General features: G+C 42.8%; 1 protein-coding gene across 1 annotated transcript in view; it reads right to left on the reverse strand.

Annotated features, from left to right (window-relative positions):
• LOC143289408 (uncharacterized) overlaps positions 1-1538 on the reverse strand; it is a 35703-nt gene extending 34165 nt beyond the window's left edge. Inside the window, exon 1 of the mRNA XM_076598373.1 lies at positions 1424-1538. Within this exon, the coding sequence (XP_076454488.1) occupies positions 1424-1529 (106 nt within the window). The 5' untranslated portion in view covers positions 1530-1538. The remainder of the gene's footprint in view (positions 1-1423) is intronic.
• Positions 1539-19190: the final 17652 nt, after the last annotated feature.

The following is a 19190-nucleotide window of genomic DNA, read 5'->3' on the forward strand; positions in this document are numbered from 1 at the left end:
GAGAGAGAGAGAGACATCAATTCATCAGATTTAGATCGTGTGAAATTCATCTTTTTATCCCCATCACAAGTATTACAAGTTTTATACTGTTCAATACCTTGTGATGGGGATAAAAAGACGAATTACACACGATCTAAATCTGATGAATTGATGTCCACAGACAGACAGACAGACAGACAGAGAGATAGATAGATAGAGAGAGAGAGACATAGAGAGAGAGTGAGACAGAGAGACAGAGACTGAGACTGTGATAGAGACAGAGACAGAGAGATGTCAAAATAACAGATCGTTTGCTTCTTTTTTTCTCTTTTCATTTTTCTCTTTTCTTTTTTTTTTAACAAATAATATTCTTTCCCATACCTATTGTCGCAGTTTATTGCCAAACAACGATTAAATATTTTGCTGAAAATGTCTACACTCAACTACTGTCCAGCAGTGAAATGTACGCTGCCAGCCTCTAGCAAGATGGAGAACCGACTGCCGCGCGCGACGGCCTGTTTATATTATCGCGGCTGCCACTCCTTCCTTTCAGCTCAGTGGTCAGGCATCTGCTTAGCAGATGTGGTGTAGCGTATGTGGATTTGTCCGATCGAAAGCAGTGACGCCTCCTTGAGTAACTGAACTGAACTGAACTGTGCTTGGTGAGCGAGATGGTGTTTTCAAGTTGCCCAATTTGGAAAGTAAACTGCTCAGACCACCGTGCTTTGTGTTTGGACGAACGAACTCACACCCGGCAAACACATCCTCGCACAGCACCCTGCCGTTTCATATGTGCAGCGGTCATTTCCAGATCAAAGTAAAGAACTGTTGTTTTGTAGCAGCCAGCCACGTTTCAGCCAGGAACACTGACAAACAACTTATCGACCAGAACCACCGTTTACCTCAGTTTTTCCCCAGTGTATTTCTGTGTTTGTACCTGGTGTACTGCATGGTCGTAAATCATTTTGATGATTTATTTGTTGAGAATGAGATAGCGATATTACAACATGAACATCTTTAGTGGGTATATATTGTTTAATGATTTATTGCTATTGCTTATATATTTGTCTTTTTTTCGCCATCACACACACACACACACACCAACTATTTACTGCTGTCTCACAATAAGATTGTAAGGCGTTGTCTAATCATTGTCTGAAAGGTGCACACTTTATAGGAGGGGTTTGGGGGGTAGCCTCATTAGAAATTTGTGTCCAACAAAGTCAAAAACTATTGCAATTCTCTTTTAGTTCAAGGCAATTCTAATTTCATTTCAAATTCCTCAAAAAAAAAAAAAAAAAGAAAAAAAAGAGAGAAAAGAAAGAAACAAATCAAAGTGCTGACTGGTAAAGACAGTGTGATTCTCTGTGGAGAAAAAAACAGAAAATTGATCAGTAACGTGCACTGGCGTAGAAACTATTAAACAGTACAAAACTTGTAATACCTTGTGATGGGGATAAAAAGATGAATTTCACACGATCTAAATCTGATGAATTGATGGCTTCAAAGCGGAATTGCATAAGGATTACAGAATACGAAGTGTATGGCATAAGGGTACGCAATTTTAACAAAAGATTGTTTGTCCAAGTATACAAAGTTTTTCGATATTCAGAGCACCATCTGTTTGGCCAACTCAAAGGGCGATTTACATAGCACGGTGCCAGGTCAGATTCTTTTTTTATCGTAACAAGTGGATACCAATGGTTTCCTCTTTCGTATGGCCCGATTTCAATCCTAACAATACGAAAATAAAATATTCGTAATTTAATCACACTTCCCAGAGGTACTTTAAGCTGGAGATAGCACACGTATTTCTGCTCTCCATATATTGATATTGTGGTGTTGGCTCTTAAGGGTGGCGTTGTGTTACATCGTTTGACATCTGGAAAAGGAGAACTGTCCGAGGTTGAATCATCACTGTGCAAGGTTGAATCATTACTGTTGTTGTTATGTGGCTGTTCCGTGTTCTCGCCTGTCATCATAATCACTGTGACAAGAAAACTATGACGTAACAAAGCCAACGACATGCTTCTGGTCAGAAACATTGCAGTGTATTGTGATGCAACGTTCGAAAATGTTGGATCTGTCTGTTTTTATTAATTGACAATGTATGTGAGTATGTATATATATATATATATATATATATATATATATATATATATATATATATAGATAGATAGATAGATAGATAGATAGATATATAGATATATATGTGTGTGTGTGTGTGCATGCGTGCGTGCCTGTGTGTGTGTGTGTGTGTGCGTGTGTTTGTACGTCAGTGTGCGTGCGTGTGTGTGTGTGTGTGTGTGTTTGTGAGTCTCTGTGTGTGTGTGTGTGTGTGTGTGTGTGTGTTAGTGTATGTGTATGCTATTGTGTGTGTGAGTGCATACTCTGTGTGTGTGTGTGTGTGTGTGCGTGCGTGCGTGCGCGTATGCGCGTGTGTGTGTGTATGTGTGTGTGTGTTCGATGGTGTGCTTGTGTCTTCGATTGGTTGCATGTATGTCTGTGTGTGTGAACATGTGTACATTAAAGTGTTCGTGCGTGGAAGCGCGCGAGTGCTCCTGTGTGTGTGCCGTGTCTGTATGTGTGTTTCTCTGTGTGTGTGTGTGTGTGTGTGTGTGTGTGTGTCAGTGGATTAAAAACGCATAACTGGTACATGATTATTCCGAAAGTTCCGAACTGCGTGCACAAACGAGCAAGAACGCCTGCGAGCAAGGACATTGATACGCACATAAACACAGGTACATATACCGGTACAAACACACTGACACATTAATATATCCACACATACACACACTGACGAATACACCGTCAAACACACACACACACACACACACACACACACACACGCACGCACGCACGCACGCACGCTCACAATTCTTTTAATTTGAAGACAAGAGGAAAACTCGTAACAGAAAGTCGTCATATAATCAGTTCATGTTTTGACCATCCGTGGTACTAAGATTAACTTTTGTTGGATCCCTTCTCATGAAGGGATTGTGGGAAACGAGCGAGCAGATCGCTGTGCAAAAAAAGGCGCAATAAACATCTACAATGGCATCGAAATTCGTATTTAATATTCATTACAAGAAGGTTATTATCCACTGGAGAAAACGTGCTGGAACAATGTCAATAAGCTAAAACAGGAGTCTGACCCTAACAGAGAAAATACGGACGATAACTCGTGCAAAATTGATCGCATGTTTTCTTTTAAAACAAAAGGACATCACAGTAACAGAAGGCTCACCAGTCTGGTATACAGACTACGACTAGATGCCAAAAAACAAAATATACTTCTAATGTGATTTGCATTTGCGGCAATAAAATTACTCCCGTACATATCATCCATGAATGTGAACAGTTAAAACCATATTGACCTATGTCATTTCCAAAATCTGAGGTTCCATCTGCTTCCATTAGAAATGTCTTATATGATGATCAACATGTGTTTGAAATAGTGCAGAGTTTAATTTGGAGCCCAACTGGCTCTTTTTTGACTAGTTATTTTGTTTTATTCATATCCTTTTTTTTTTAAAGCTAATTGAGGAGTGAGGAACAGGGAAAGTTGTGATGATTTAAGGCATGGGTGGGGTGGGGAAGATGATAGATTTTCGTCTAAAATCACAAATGTGGATAGACGTTAAGCAAAAGAACGAACGAACACACACACACACACACACACACACACACACACACACTCACTCACACACACACACACCTACTCCTTTTTGCGCTCGTTATGGGCTTTCTAATATTTTGGTGAAATTGTTGCACTCATGAGTACTCCAAGGGGTAGGTAGGCCTAACTGCCAACGGCGTGTAATTGTGAACTGTTCGTGGTAGTACCGCCCCACTTCCAAGCGTTCTCACCACACACATTTCGAAATTCAACGTCTGCTTCGACCTCATTCTGATAGCTGAATGAATATTCATTTCCAAGAACCAGTCAAACATCAGCTATTTCCGGCTACTGTATTTCCGCGCTCTTTCTTCTCTTTGCACACCACTGCCGACCAAGTTCACAGAGATAACCTCAGTGCTTTCAAAATCCTAAAATCTAGGGAAGCAAGTAGTATGACTTGAACCTGACAGAGTTGAAAACCTACCGGTTTCGACCGCTGGTCTTCGTCAAGGGCGTTTACTGGTATGTCAAAATGCAACACACACACCAAGAAAGAAAACAAAAAGGTCAACAAAGCTCATGAAAAAAAAACTGCATCCAGAGCATGCAACATGAAAAGAACAGTGTGAAGTGTTGCTTGGGGAATAGGAAGAGAGGCTGGTGAGTAAAGTAGTCAGAGAGGACGAGAGAAAATAGATGGGCAGATAATAGAAGGAGAGGGAAAAAGAAAGAGAGACAGAGAGGGAGGGGGTTAGGGAGGGAGAAGGGACTGTGAGAGAGGAGGAGAGAGAGGAAAAGACAGAGAGAGACAGACAGCGAGAGAGAGAGAAGGGGGGGAGAAATAAAGAGAGAGGGGGAGGGACAGAGAGATGGCAGACAATGAGAGAGAGAGAGGATGGAGAGACAAAGAGAGAGAGGGGGGAGAGAGAGGGAGGAGAAAGAGGGAGAGGGAGAGACAGACGGACAGGCAGAGAGAAGGCAGATACTGACAGAGAGAGAGAGAGAGTCCTCTATCGTTGTCCTCACCACCCCACAAACGCAACCACAGGAACGTCCTTATGGCTATTTGTCCCGAATGTTCAGCCCGTAAGGTGCCACTGTTTTCAGTCTGTCCATCCACTTTTTTTTCTCTGGTTTGTCTGACTGTGTGTGAATTTCCGTGAATGTTTTATGATGATGCATTTCATGTTAGTGATTGTGTGGTTGGATTGGTTGAAGTGGCGTGTGACTAGGGTGCCTGTGTTCTGTTTGATGTGATTGCGGTGTATGTAGAATCTTGTCTTGAGAGTGTTCTTTGTTTCTCCTATATATTGTGCTTGCTTGCATTTATCACAGAACAGTAGGTAAATGATGTTGCTGCTGTCGCACGTTACGTGTTGTTGGATTTTGAATGTTTGTTGTGTAGTGTCACTAGTGAATGTGTCTGTTTCCTGCATGTGATCTTTGCAAATGACGCACCTTTTGTGGCACTTATAGCATCTTGGGGCTTCTTGGTCAGGAGTGGGCAGTCTGGTAGGCATCAGCAGGGAGCGGAGGCCCCTACAGTTGCGCTCCCCCACCACAGGAGCAGTAGGAGATGCCTGGCGCATGCGAGCACTTGTGTTGAGAACTGAATCCTGCAGTTCAGCCAGCCACTGACGCAGGGGGAGGGGGGGTTAAGGGGGTGGTGGGAGACGACAAAAGGAGTTCTGTCCAAACTGTTTTTTGTCTTGTGGCGCAGTGCCTCCCGTCTGGGGATCAGTCTAACCTTATCCTTTGCTTCCCTCACCTGCCGGGGATGATGTCCACGTCTTGTGGACCATGCCTCCATGGTCCTGGCTCTCTCCCGGAAGCAGTCATCGTCAGAGCACAGGCGTCGTAGGCGTAGAAATTCTCCCTGTGGTATGTTGGGAATAACGTGCCTGGGGTGGCAGGATGTGGCGGGCAGATATGCATGGGCATCTGTTGGTTTGGAGAAGAAGTCTGTGCTCAGGAAACCCCCCTGGAGCTTGATGAGAATGTCCAAGAAGGGGATGCTGGTGTCTGAGGTGGAGGCGGTGAATTTGATGGTGGGGTGGACTGTGTTGATGAAATGGAGGAACTGTTGAAGTTTTTCTTCACTGTCTGTCCACAGGAGGAATATGTCGTCGATAAATCTTTTCCAGTACTGTGAGGGGAATTTGACTGGGCTGTCCTGGAGGATTCTCTCCTCGAGTCTCCCCATGAAAAGATTTGCAGCCGAGGGGGCCATGGGCGTCCCCATGGCTGTTCCCAGAGACTGGCGGTACAGCTTTCCTTCAAAGGTGAACACGTTGTTTTTCAACACGTGGTCAGCCAACTCGATGACTGCTGTCGTTGGAGGGAGAGGGGTGGAGGGGAGGCGTCTGTCAGAGGCATGGAGAAGTAGTGCTGCATGGCTGACAGGATCTCCTGGTGGGGATTGTTGGAGTAAAATATATATATATATATATATATATGTATATATATATATGAAGTTTGTCACCTTTGAGATTTTACCAGCTGAATGATAATCATTGATGATAACCAAAACATCCCCCATGGCTTTTTATCAGCTTGTTGAGATTTGCCAGCAAGCTGATTCATATTGTAACAAGGTTCTTGCTGTTGTTTTGTTTATCCAGACTGCACCCCTTCCGACCCCACCACCCGACCCCCGACCGCACCCAGACCCTGCCCCCCACCACCCACCCCCTTCCCATGTGCTTGTGTAATGGCCTGAGGCCATTGTGCAATTAACCATCTCTCTCTCTCTTTATTTTTTTTTTTTTTTTTTTTTTTTTTAAAGCACTGTGCACACAAAAATCACTCAATGAAGGGTGTAAACAAGACAGCATGACCAGAATATTGAAGGCTGAATACTGAACTGACAGAGAAGGTAAAATCCCAGGTGAATTCAGTCTTGACGGTTCTTGTGGACACAGAGAAGTCAGCAGATGTCGTGGAGGAAAAACAACAGAGCAGAAAACGAACAGATTCAGAGGATCCAGATGACGACGACGATGATGATGATGACAATGTCGTGAATGAAAACACCGAAGAAAATGGTAGTATGGAACCTCCAGAAATTTTTTTTTTAAATTCTGATTTATGTAAATGTGTGTCTGTGTGTGCTGTGTGTATGGACGAGTGTATCTACGTTTTAACTGGGTGTCCTTCTGTCTGTGTATAATGCACATAGTGAGTTTGTGACTTGACATCAATTGTGGTCATGAATTTGTGACGACATTTATTGTCATGAATATGTGACGACATCATTTATTGTCATGAGTACGTGACGACATCATTGATTGTCATGAATCCCAAGGAATAATATACTGGGGAAAAAAGGTCATCTGATACTCATGCACTCAAATACATATTGTGCAGTCTGTGAGTGCTATTTTAGGCTGCTGCATGTCGTTTGTAGTGAATTCTGCGAGTGCTGTGCCATTTGTTGAAAAAAAGGAGTGTTGTAGATCTATATTGATGTCACTGGGTGTGTAGAGCCTTTAAGAAAGAGCGTCATGGCTTGCTTGCTCATTGGCATTGATGACAATGTGTGTGTGTGTGTGTGTGTGTGTGTGTGTGTGGTGTAGGTCCGTGTTCGTGTATTTTTTATGGTTGTCCGTCTGTCTCACTGCGTGTGTGTAGCCTACACACACTACACAATGTGTGTGTGTGTGTGTGTGTGTGTGTGTGTGTGTGTGTGTGTGTGTGTGTGTGTGTGTGTCCATTTGGAGGCATTTAAGTGAATGTGTGTCATATGTGTGCATATGACTTGAAAAAAGAGCTACACGCTCTACTATGATTAACAAATAGTAAAGAGTTGTAACTCTCTCCATTCACGAGGTACACAACTTCAAGTCAGTGCTGCTAACGCTACCGATTCAGCTAGCACACAGGTAAATAAAAGGTACATAGGAACAAACCAAGACACTTTCTCAAAAAAAGGAAGCGCCGGGTCTGTCCTAATACCGATCATTTGACATGTGAACACAGCAGCAAAGACAGAAGAAATGTGCAAACACAAATTAGCTTTTATTCAAGACTGTCATAGCCTCTTATCTATGATTGTATATCAACATTCATGCTGACATATTCTTTTTGGTGATGTAAATCGATGAGCATATGACTTCTTAGTTTAGCAATAGTCATACTGTATGTAATGCAACTGATTTGGTCAGTACAGTGTTAATCACTTCCTCCTCAGGGATGCACATCAAAGTGGGTTCTCACAGTTCTTTTGCAGGGTGCTTGAAAAAGCATAACCTGTTCTTCATCTGCGGCAGGAAAAACAAGAAATGGAACTCCCTTTAGAAAAAGCAAAACAAAACAAAAAACAAACAAACAACAACAACAACAACAACACACACACACACACACACACACACACACACACACACACACACACACACACACACACACACACACACAAACCACTGGGTGATATACATTACACTGTAGGGTTCCTGACCAGATCTGTACGTGGTGTCTGTATCCCCCAGGCCTGTTTGATGTGATAAACCATGAACGATCTTAGCCACGCTCAGTTTGCTTTACGTCAAGAATGATCCGAAGTCCACGTTGATTCTATACACTTGGGAAAATCCTGTACGCAGAGCAAACTGGTCGTTGCTAAGATGTTAACAACATTTTTTTTTCGCTGCACTATCATCTGCACCGACTGTGGCAGTACTGCTCATTCCGAGTCCCCTACACAGAACCACACCCGGGTTCGTCTGTCGCAGTCTCAGCGTCGGCAGTCCACAGTGCTGATACTGTTTAGTGTTGACTATGTTCCTATGTATGTTGTTATTTCAGTCCATAGTGCTGATACTGTATAGTGTTGACTATGTTCCTATGTAAGCTCTTATTTCAGTCGACAGTACTGATAATGTTTAGTGTTGACTATGTTCCTATGTATGCTTTTATATCATACACGTGGGGAAGTGAACACAATGAAAACTTGGTCCTGCTAAGATTAACCAAGCAGTACAGCACATCCAGCGGTGGGCGGCAGGGTGGATGTCAGACTGTTGATACTGATCTCTCTGGGGTTTTCTGGGCTTTCTGCAGGATCCCCATAGCGTCATCATCATCATTGGTCAGCATCAAGACAGTATGGCTGTCATGCCAGTAAGGCACCACTAAACAGCAGTCAAGGCCTGAGTGAGCACGTTACGCTGCTGGTGAGGCATCAGCTTGACATGTGGTGTAGCGTATATGGATTTGTCCGAACGCAGTGACGCCTCTTTGAGTAACTGAGCTGAACTGAAGCACAGGTTGTTTCACACGAGAAAGAACGGACATCACAAACGAACACAACACCATGAAGGAAATCGATTCTACATAGTCTGGGTGCCCTGCCATAGTTGCCACAGCAACCCTTTTCATCCTATGAAAGTCATCACCCCTTCTCACTTTACTCACATATTCATCACGCTGAAGCAAGCAAGCAGATCACTTGTAAAGAGGTGGCTGTCACGTCAAGCAGAGCACTTGTAAAGAGGTGGCTGTCACGTCAAGCAGAGCACTTGTAAAGAGGTGGCTGTCACGTCAAGCAGATCACTTGTAAAGAGGTGGCTGTCACGTCAAGCAGAGCACTTGTAAAGAGGTGGCTGTCACGTCAAGCAGAGCACTTCAAAGTAATCATATGTCAACTATACTTTTCTTCCCCCAAATCGTTTGTCTGCATATGTTTCTTATTCACCTATCAAAATGGATTTTAGCTTGTAGAAATGCTGTCAAGGATACTTCACTGACTTGCTGCCATGACTTTTTGTGTGTGTTCTAAAATGCATGCTGCATTATTATGAAGCCTCTGTTTATTGTCTCATCTGAGAGACTTGCACTTGGCCCACAACACAAGATGTACAGGATGGGAAGTAAAAAGAACTTTATTTACATGTCTGGACCATGAAAGCTTTGTTCAAACTGTGGTATGCCAACACTTGGAGTATGGAAACATCTAAACTTTTTTCAGTGATCATGTTGATATGTCTTGGGATAACTTCTTTTCTTTAACTCCTTTCAGTTCCACAAGAAATGCGGATGGCAACATTTTTTGATAAATTTTCGTGCATCATTACAAATACTAACGCACGAACATGTCGTTTCAGCAACATATTTATTAACATATGAAATGATTGTAACCTCAGTTAAATCAAATCAAGCACCACCTCTTTTTAGACATGCAAGAATTAGCAGGATGATTCCGCAAATTTCTAAAATATTTTCATAAACTCTAACAAGTAAAATCTGGGTTACCAAAATTGGCTGAGGTACATTGACAAAATAAATACTCAAGTTATTCTATGAAGCAAGGAACAGACTTTAAAATGTTTCAAAGCTCGTTTTGTCCCTACACCACTACTGCTGAAAATCATGGTGCTTGCAAATCATCTTCTTTTTTTCTTTTTCTTTTTTGTCAGTCCAGATTCACAGATGATGAAGTCATGATCCCAACTCACGAACATATTATTGCTATTCGTTGTTTGTTTTTTTGTTGTTGTTTGTTTGTTTGTTTTGTTTGTTTTTTTTTGTTTTTTGGGGGGTGGGGTGGGGGGGTCGTCTGTCTGACTAGTAAAACAATGTCAACATCTTCACATTCGTGCAAGTTAACAATATCTGGAATGCTTGAGAAAGAAATTGAATAAGTCCCAGAGACCCAAGCATTAGAAATATCGCTAAAAGGAGGAGTTTGTATTATACTCCATGTTTAGTGATACATATACTTACCATGTCAAACTGATGGAAACTAGGCCTATCGGTTTGCTCTGCTTGGCCACATTTCGCGCGGCTAACGGTGAAAAGACGACCCGTCTTGCCAGGTCCACTCTTAGTCAATCAAATGCCTCTAAAAGCTACAAGGGCCGGATACCAGGGTTGAACTGGCCATTTCAGTGCAATGAGAATCAGCTGTGGGCATACCAGTCTGGATTTCTGTATCACCTTGGACAGAACTGGAAAAGGAGGAAACGCAAAGGCAATCAGATTGCTCCAGTTTAGAGACAGAGCATCCACTGCCCACGCTTCCGGGTCAGCGACTGGAGAGACACCCCTGAAGGGTGTCCTTGTCCAGGGTCCACTCTGTGTGGATGACACTCTTGGACCTGCTGAATGCATCTACCAAGATGTTGGATTTTCCTGCTATGTGTCTCTCTGAAAGTGCAATGCCCTTGCTGTGGCACCAACGGAGGAGAGCCTCGGTCTGCAGGGAGAGGTCTGCCGAATGCGCCTCCAGTTCCAGAACACTGATGTGGCATAGGCGCTCCTCCGGGGACCAAGTCCCTGCTGCATGGAGTGAGTCCGTGTGGGCTCCCCAGCCCAGGGAGGAGGTGTCTGTGAAGAGTGCCACTTGAAGTGTAGGTGGGGCTAAGGGCACCTGCCTGGTGACGATGTGGGGACATGGGGAAATCAGCTCAAGGAGCCAGAGGAGAAAGAGGAGAGAACAAGGGCAACACCCCAACAGCAAGTTCTCTCCCATTTCGTTAAATGTGTCATCGTTCTTGCACTTGGTACTCTCGTAGGAGGAGGGTTCTGTAAATCACCACCACAATAACAACTATGGTGTTATAGTGTTGATGTCGATGATGACGACAATGACGATGCTAACGACGACAGTGATGATGATGATGATGATGATGATGATTGTGATGATTACGATGATGACTGCTAATGACAGTGATGACGTTGACAATGACAATGATGGTGGTGATATGGTGATGATCCTGAAGTGATGGAGGCAGAGGATACGTTCATGATCATGATGATTATTATTACTATTATTATTACTACCACTACCACTACTGTTGCAATTCTGACAAAAATACAAACGGCAAACAAACAAAGCAATTGTTCAGAGATATTGCACTGTATCAACGATTCCAAAGAGACAGTTCCGTTTTGACTTGTGCAGCAATAAGTTTTAGCAGTTTGGTTTCTTTCTTTTTTCTACGATTTTCCTGCACAATAGTGTAGGTGTAAAGGAAGGGATTTAAAGCTGAGTTACATGGCAGCACAAAGACAGCCAGTGCTGTGTTGATCTCTCCTGGAACAGGGACATCCAGCTTTGCCAGGAGTCCACAGACACCAATGGGGAACCAGCACAGAAAGTCTGACATGGCAATGACCAGAAGGCGACGAGCAATGGTGGCCTCTTTAGATCTTGTTTTGTCTTTGATAACTACGTTTTCTTTACTATTTGATCCATGACCTGACAACGTATTGGCTCTGATTGACCAGTAAATAAGAGTCTGGCCCATAGCAATACACAAAAATATGATCATGTTAAAGACAACCATAATGCTGAATGAATAGTGACGACCTGGAAAGCCAGTTCTGGTGACGGGCAGAGGAATGCAGATGCCTGTCTGGCTGTAGAACTCCCAGTGAGACATCACAGGGAGTAAAGGGATTGAGGCCAGGATCACCCCTAGTCCCCAACTGACAGTGCAGGCCACGTGAGCTGATGCTGGTCCGAAACGAAGACGACTGAAAGGAAAGTGCATCACCAGAAAGCGATCCAGGGTGATGAGGCAAATAAGAAACGATGATACTTCACAAGACAAAAGGGAAATGAATCCAGAAATTCTGCATGCTGTGCTTCCCTTCCAGTAAGATTCATTCCACAGGTAGGTGCCAGCATACAGACGGTCGGCCACTCCAATGATCAACAGGTAAACTCCCATGAAAAAGTCAGACATAGACAGATGAATAACAAACACTGCATAACCAACTTTACTTTTTGAGGAGAAGGACCAGATACGATATATGATGCTGCAAAGGTTTCCCAACAAAGCAGACATCATAAAGATGATGATAGCCGCTAGGTAAAAGTTGGATTTCAGCAGATTGTCACAAGAGGAGAGCTCATCTTCTGGTGCATGGCAAATTCCCACAAAATTGTCAGGTAGCAGAGCAGGACAACAAAGCTTGAAGTTGTCAGTGAACAACTGTTGCAGATCATCAATTTCATTAAGAAAGCTGAAATCAGCTAGAGGACAACCCTGCAAATCCAAACTCTTTAGGTTCCTAAACAATCCTATTCCTTGGAGAGATGTCAGCAATCGACTATGGGAAAGGTCCATGATTTGGATCTGGGGCATGATGACTGAGAAAGCATGTAACTTTGAGAAGTTATATGAAACTCGGGACAAACTGAGCAACATTATGGATTTCAGTTTGTAACGTATTCCGTCACTACACATTCCAAAGGACAATGGGTTACCAGAGAGATCCAGTTCTTCAAGAGTTCCCAATTGTGAAAAGTGCTTAGAATTGATGCACTGTATCAAATTATCACTGATATCTAACACATGAAGGTTAGGCAGAAACATGTCACTCATATTTCTCCAGCCACATGCTCCAGCACCAAGATGAATCAGCATGATCTGATTTGTGATGACATCCAAGGTCAGTCCACTCCCCCTGCCTTCCAGATAACGTATCTTGGGAAAAGTGTCAGGTTGAAAGACAGACACGTCTGTGAATGATGGTCCGTAACAGACACACTGATCAGGACAAGAGTCCGTCAATCCACACATCACTTCATCATCCTGCTGTGGACACTGAGGCCAACCGTCACAGAGGTGGTCCACGTGTAGACATATTTCTCGGTCGTTCCCTCGACATTGGTACAACCCTTCACACGTGAGTTTGTCACACCCAGTTTCATCCTCACGTCCCGGACAGTCAGTCACGCCATTACACCTGGTGTAGACTGGCAGACAGTAACCATTTCCAGGGCAATGGAAGTGAGAGTCTGGGCATCGCGTTGTGTTTCCAGGAAGAGGGATCAATGAGAACCCTCCAGGTCTGTCAAAATTGACGAGCGCTGGTGGATTCGTAACATTGAAAACCATTTCAACTGACAAAGGAGGACAGTGCTTTTCATCATGTGTTGTCCAGCAGTTGACGAAATTATCACACACTTGTCTGATATCTATACACTGAAACAGACATTATGCACAAGGAGAAATGACTGACAGTGGAAGAAAAAGGAAAACGATTCAGTTCAGCAAAATATGAATACCCCCCTCCCCACTTTCTCTGTGTCCGTCTGTCAGTCTCATTCTGTCTCCTTTAAGTCTGTCTGTCTGGCTTACTCAGGCTCTCTCTCTCTCTCTCTCTCTCTCTCTCTCTCTCTCTCTCACACACACACACATTCACAGATGCACATCTACACACAGACACACACACGTTTTGTACATGCTTATTCTGGCAGTCTTGGGGAATAATTATGTTTGTGAAAAGGGAAAGTGTGATGTATTATTTGTGCAGGTGTTTTCCTTTAACACACACACATACACACACAAACGCACACATACACAATCACTATACAATTCATGAGGACAGTCACAGGGACAGACAAAGAGAGAACAAGTGAGTGACCTGCCCCTGGCCACAGTTAAAGGTGTTCTTTGCACAAGGCGGGAACTGACAGAATGATTCATCACTGTTATTCTTGCAGTCCTGACGCCAGTCACACACCACACTGTATGACACGTAGTCATCAGTCGCTTCACATCTGAAGTAAGGAGAGAATTGTGTCTGAGCAGCTTTACACTTCGCAGTTCGTGACACACCTCTTCGCTCCATTTTCCCTGTGCACAGACTGTCACTGTCACAGGCCATTGCAACGTGTGTCACGTACCCCAATAGGCAGGTCACGAGTGGCACGTGTGACGCTGTGAGGTCATGTATGGTTTCAATTTTGATTTTTTCATGGGGCTTGTTATCTGTAAGGGATACTTTACACAGCACCCCCTTTACCTGATTTTCACAAATAACACATGCACACATACATGCGCGCACATGCACACACACACACACACACACACATCTGTATTTGCAAACCACAAATGAATAATTGTGTGATGTGCGAGTAAATTCAATGACCATTTCATCATTAATTCTGGATAATATCAGTTTACCTTCTATGGCCTAAGTTATTTGAATACAGAATGGGTTCATACTCTTCCACTGGGGATACAGAATGCCATTCAGTTACAAGAAGGGTAAGTCAGGACAAGAAGCCCAGTAGGGCCAAACACCCACCCCCGAAATATCCGAGATCATGTGACACAGTGAACCAGTGACACTTTTACCACTTCCATTTGACAGCCAGAAAACACACCCCAACATGGAGGCAGCACAGAAGTCAGCAATGTTTTCCGCTTGCACTTGATTGTTTTCACCTTGATTTCCATGAAAGTTACGCTGATGAAATTTCGACGCCAGTGTCTATTCTTCATTCAAAAGAAAATTCACTAATATTTTTGTGTAACAGGAATGTGTCAGCTGTTGAATCGTAGCGTTGAAACCGATACGTCTCCTTTGTTTTCTCCTGGAAATTCTATCATCTTACAGTTTTCAAACCGGGACAAAACGCCTAAAGTGCGTTTGGGCAAAATGCCTACCAATGGGCTTTTTGCCCCTTCACTGGGCTTTCTGCCGCCCGTGATATGGAAAAGATAGTAAACTCCTTCTTTGTGCTTCTTTCAGACTTTTCAAGGTTTTTTGGTTGATAGATTCCTAGCAGCTTGTGCATTCACGCATCAAGCATTCGGTAATATAAATTCCTAATTTAGTAATCCTACCATCCAGTGAGTTTGAGCAGAGCAACTGTACCCCAAAAGGGAATCTTTAATAATAGAGGGGAATACATTTTTTACGTAAGGGTTTATATCTTGGGCAGTGTCATGGTCAAACTCGACGAAAAACATCCTCAGTGACAGTTTAAAGGGTTAACCGACACATAGGGGGTTAAAGGCGCATGAAATCAGCTCAGCTGACTTGCACAGTAGTGCTGCGATCCGTGATTGGTCAGAGCTACCACGTGGCGGCAGGTTTAACCCTTACATCGACAGCTTTGTTCAAGGTGCTAACATCTGCAAGCCGGCAATGTCAGCTGTTCAGTATAGCTGAAAACCACCTTGCAGCAGAGCAGCCAGTGGGAATGTGGGGTATTCGTTTTTCCCACTGCCATTGGCACGAACTCTTCTCCGCAATCACGTCACCAGCAAAATCATTTTCTGCTGAATGCCTTTTAATTAGACTTACAGTTTGCTGTCCCATATAGCGTGGTCTAAAGCGAGACTGCTGGTTACAATCTGAACTGGTTGCAGATCTAGCCATTGTTCAGACTAATTTTTGTTAACTCTAATGCTCAAGTCACCGAACGGCGACTACAGCGACCAAAGGGTTAAGTGCTGCGAGCTGTGATTGGTCAGAGCTACCACGTGGCGTCAGGTTTAAGTGCTGTGAGCTGTGATTGGTCAGAGCTACCACGTGACGGCAGGTTTAAAATCTTGTGTTGAGCAAGGAGACATGCAGTTGACAAGTCAGTCTCGGAGGGCACGTGCAAGAGGAATTAGCGGTGTGCTGAGTTCAGGGGCGTTCAACCCCATTGTGTGACAGGCCTGTTTTGGTCTGGGTCGTTCATTGAAACCTGTTGAGGTATGTGATATTGCTAGGGGTTTATTTTGTTTTTTATTCTGTTATGGTGAGGAATGGCACCACTGAGCTATTCATTCAGCGACATAAACGGCATGAATGTCGTGCTCATGTGTGTTATGTGAATTTTGTGCTATGTGAATATTTTGTTGATTATACCATGGTAGAGTTACAAAGTTCGTGCCTTTCCTTTTATTTGGAGTGAATAACTCGTCAATATTTGGTCAAATTAAATTAGTTAACATGTATTGAGAAAAGAAAAAGTCATACCTATTTTCGTGTGTCATCTTTGCCACTTTTGCTCAGTGGAGCAGAGGTCTTGTGCATCCATGTGCAGTATTCAGACATTGCCATTTTAGTCACTAATCTTTTTAACCATGTTTCCAAATTCAAATATATCTTATCCATTTGTTAAATTTCTTGTAAAATTACATTCAATCTATCCATTGGAAGATTTAAATTGGTGTATTTTTCTGTTTATTGGATCTCGCTGTTGGTTTCCCAAAGCGAGAAATAACGTTTAAAGGTAGTTAGTTGCACAATAAAAGGCAAAGTGCATTCATGCACGTGTGTATGAGAGAGAAGTTGAGGAAGGTTTATGTACAGATACACTGGCTTCAGAGCAGTCATCAAGTGGCTATCCATTCCAATAACCATATTTAGCATCTGAGTCTTCATCTTGTTCCAGTCAGCAGATTAGTGACATTATTCGTGACATATCACCTCCACAAGGGCTGACAATCAAAAGGTCTGTGGGTATACAAAAAACAGAATCAGTGGCCATCATAACATCATCACAAAGCAAACCTCCTCGAAAAACAGGCAAAGACGACTTACTGAGGCCTTACATGTCTCCTGTGGCAGGGTAGGTAGGACTAACTGCGAACAGTCCAGTCAAAGTGACCAGCTGTACGTGTGTATTGTACAGATAACAGGTTGTCCGATCATAAAATGTAGCTCTTCCGATTTTTGAAGGTTTTTTCTGATTGGTTGCACTAGGAAAACTTCAACTGCTTCTTTCAACATTTTTTCAACAGTTGAAATAACAGGGGTGTGTGATGGTAAATGCCGACGGTCAAGTGAAATTGTGAACGATAGGTTTCAGTACTTGTGGACAATTAAAACAGAAGCAGGTCATGAACTCATTAGACATAATATGTTATTGGAACATCGCACCAGACTGTTTTATTATTGTTGTCGTTTTTTTTTATCATACACGCACGCACACACACACACACACACACACACACACACAAACACACATTTAAACACACACACCCCACACCACACACAAACACACCTTTTGAAGGTGCTCAGAAACTGTGCAACATTGCTCGCAAATATAGTCACGTCAAAATAACACTATTTTGGAGATTCATGTTAAAACTGACGTGACGTTCTGATCTGTCACCAACCTGCTTTTTTAAATTCTCCAAACAATGGTAGTGCACAATTCAATCAATATATCCAATCAAATCAGCTACTATATTTTTAACTGTGTCAATGTTCAAGTCCTACTCCTTGCTTCCCTTGATTTTAGGATTTTGAGAGCACGTTTGTGAACCTGGTCGGCAGTGGTGCATGAAGAGAAGTAAGAGCGCGGAAATAGCCAGAAATAGCTGTTTGACTGGTTCCAGGAAATGGTTATTCAATAAGGTATCAGAACGAGATTTAAGCATACACTGAATTGTGAGGTGTGAAGTGAAGCGGTACAGGAACCGTTTGCAATTACACACTGTTCGCAATTAGGCCTTTCTGCCCTCTAGGTCGTCAACGAGAGACCTCCACAATCCTTTATTATGTGTCTTTTCCTCTGTCTAGCTCCAGGTAAGTTCCGTCTTCTTGGTGTCTGCCTGGATGTGCCTTCATCAAGTTTTTTTTCTCAGTCACCCTCTTTTACTTCCTTTGGAGGTTCCGTGTCATGGCCTGTCTGGTGATACTTGGCGATGATTTTCGTAGCGTTTGCCTCATTCATCCTCAGTTTCTTCTCCAAGTTTCTTTCAGCTAACAATGATGTCGTCTCCCATGGGTCAATGCACCTGATCTTGTCTGGCCGTCGAGCTGGAGTGATTATGATGTATATCAGTCTGAGGTTTTGCGACCATTTCTTGTCTCAAGATAAATTCAATAAACCAAAAGTCACGACGAAGAAAGAAAGCTTGAAACTTTAATAACAGGCCTGTATTATGATAATAAAACCAAGCAATGCCGATTGATGTGGGCTGCTTAAGAGAGAATAGTATTCGGTTTCCACCCACTCATTTCTGAAGGTGAGCGAAAATACGAATTGTATCAATTTGTAAGCATTTAAAACCACCCCAACACCGCCACTTGTTTGATTTCTTTTGCTTCAAATTGTTCAACCTGTATAGCAGTGATCTATCTTTGTATCAGTTTTCTAAAAACTGAGCAATGACAAACTAGGACAACTCTGATATATTATTCAACTATTTCACATCACTGACACCTACAGTCTGACACTGACACTGACACTGACACTCATCGTTATAGAAATGACAGGGAAAAAACTATTGCATTTTCTGTGTTTGAATTTGTCCGTTTGCATTTGACATTTCTGTGGTTCAGATTGTAATGATTTATGTTCAGATAGCACTGACCTTAGAGCTCATGTTATTGAGGTGTTCATTGACTTTGATGACAGCCCGATTGTTAGCACACAGTCTCATGTTTAGACTGTGGGATTCATTTTCATAGACTTCGATGATGTCTTGGTTGCAAACATGGTGGAAGGAAGCATGAAAGTTGTAGGCGATTGAGCCATCCCCCCACTGCCATGTGTTGATGTACCTGTAAAAAGGAAGACGATGGTATTGTGTTAATTGTTCTATCCGTGGCAACAACAGCAATGGCTTTATAAACAACAAAGAACAATGGAAACACGAAACGGCGACATAGACAAAAAAATACGACTTAATCAGCCATTCTCCTCCTCATTTAATTGACATTCCAGTCACTTTTGCTTTTGTCTGCTTCTAGCATACGATAAAGAAAGCGATATGAGGAGTTTAACAATTCACTTGTACAAGACATTGCATTTTTGATCTGTTAAAAATTCATATTTTTTCAGTTAACAATGTGCTCATTTCAGTATTGCACCCCTCAATGAGGGGCAATAACAAATAATAAGTGAATA

Source organism: Babylonia areolata, chromosome 14, assembly GCF_041734735.1.
Source record: "Babylonia areolata isolate BAREFJ2019XMU chromosome 14, ASM4173473v1, whole genome shotgun sequence".
In the NCBI taxonomy this organism is placed as follows: Eukaryota; Metazoa; Mollusca; class Gastropoda; order Neogastropoda; family Buccinidae; genus Babylonia; species Babylonia areolata.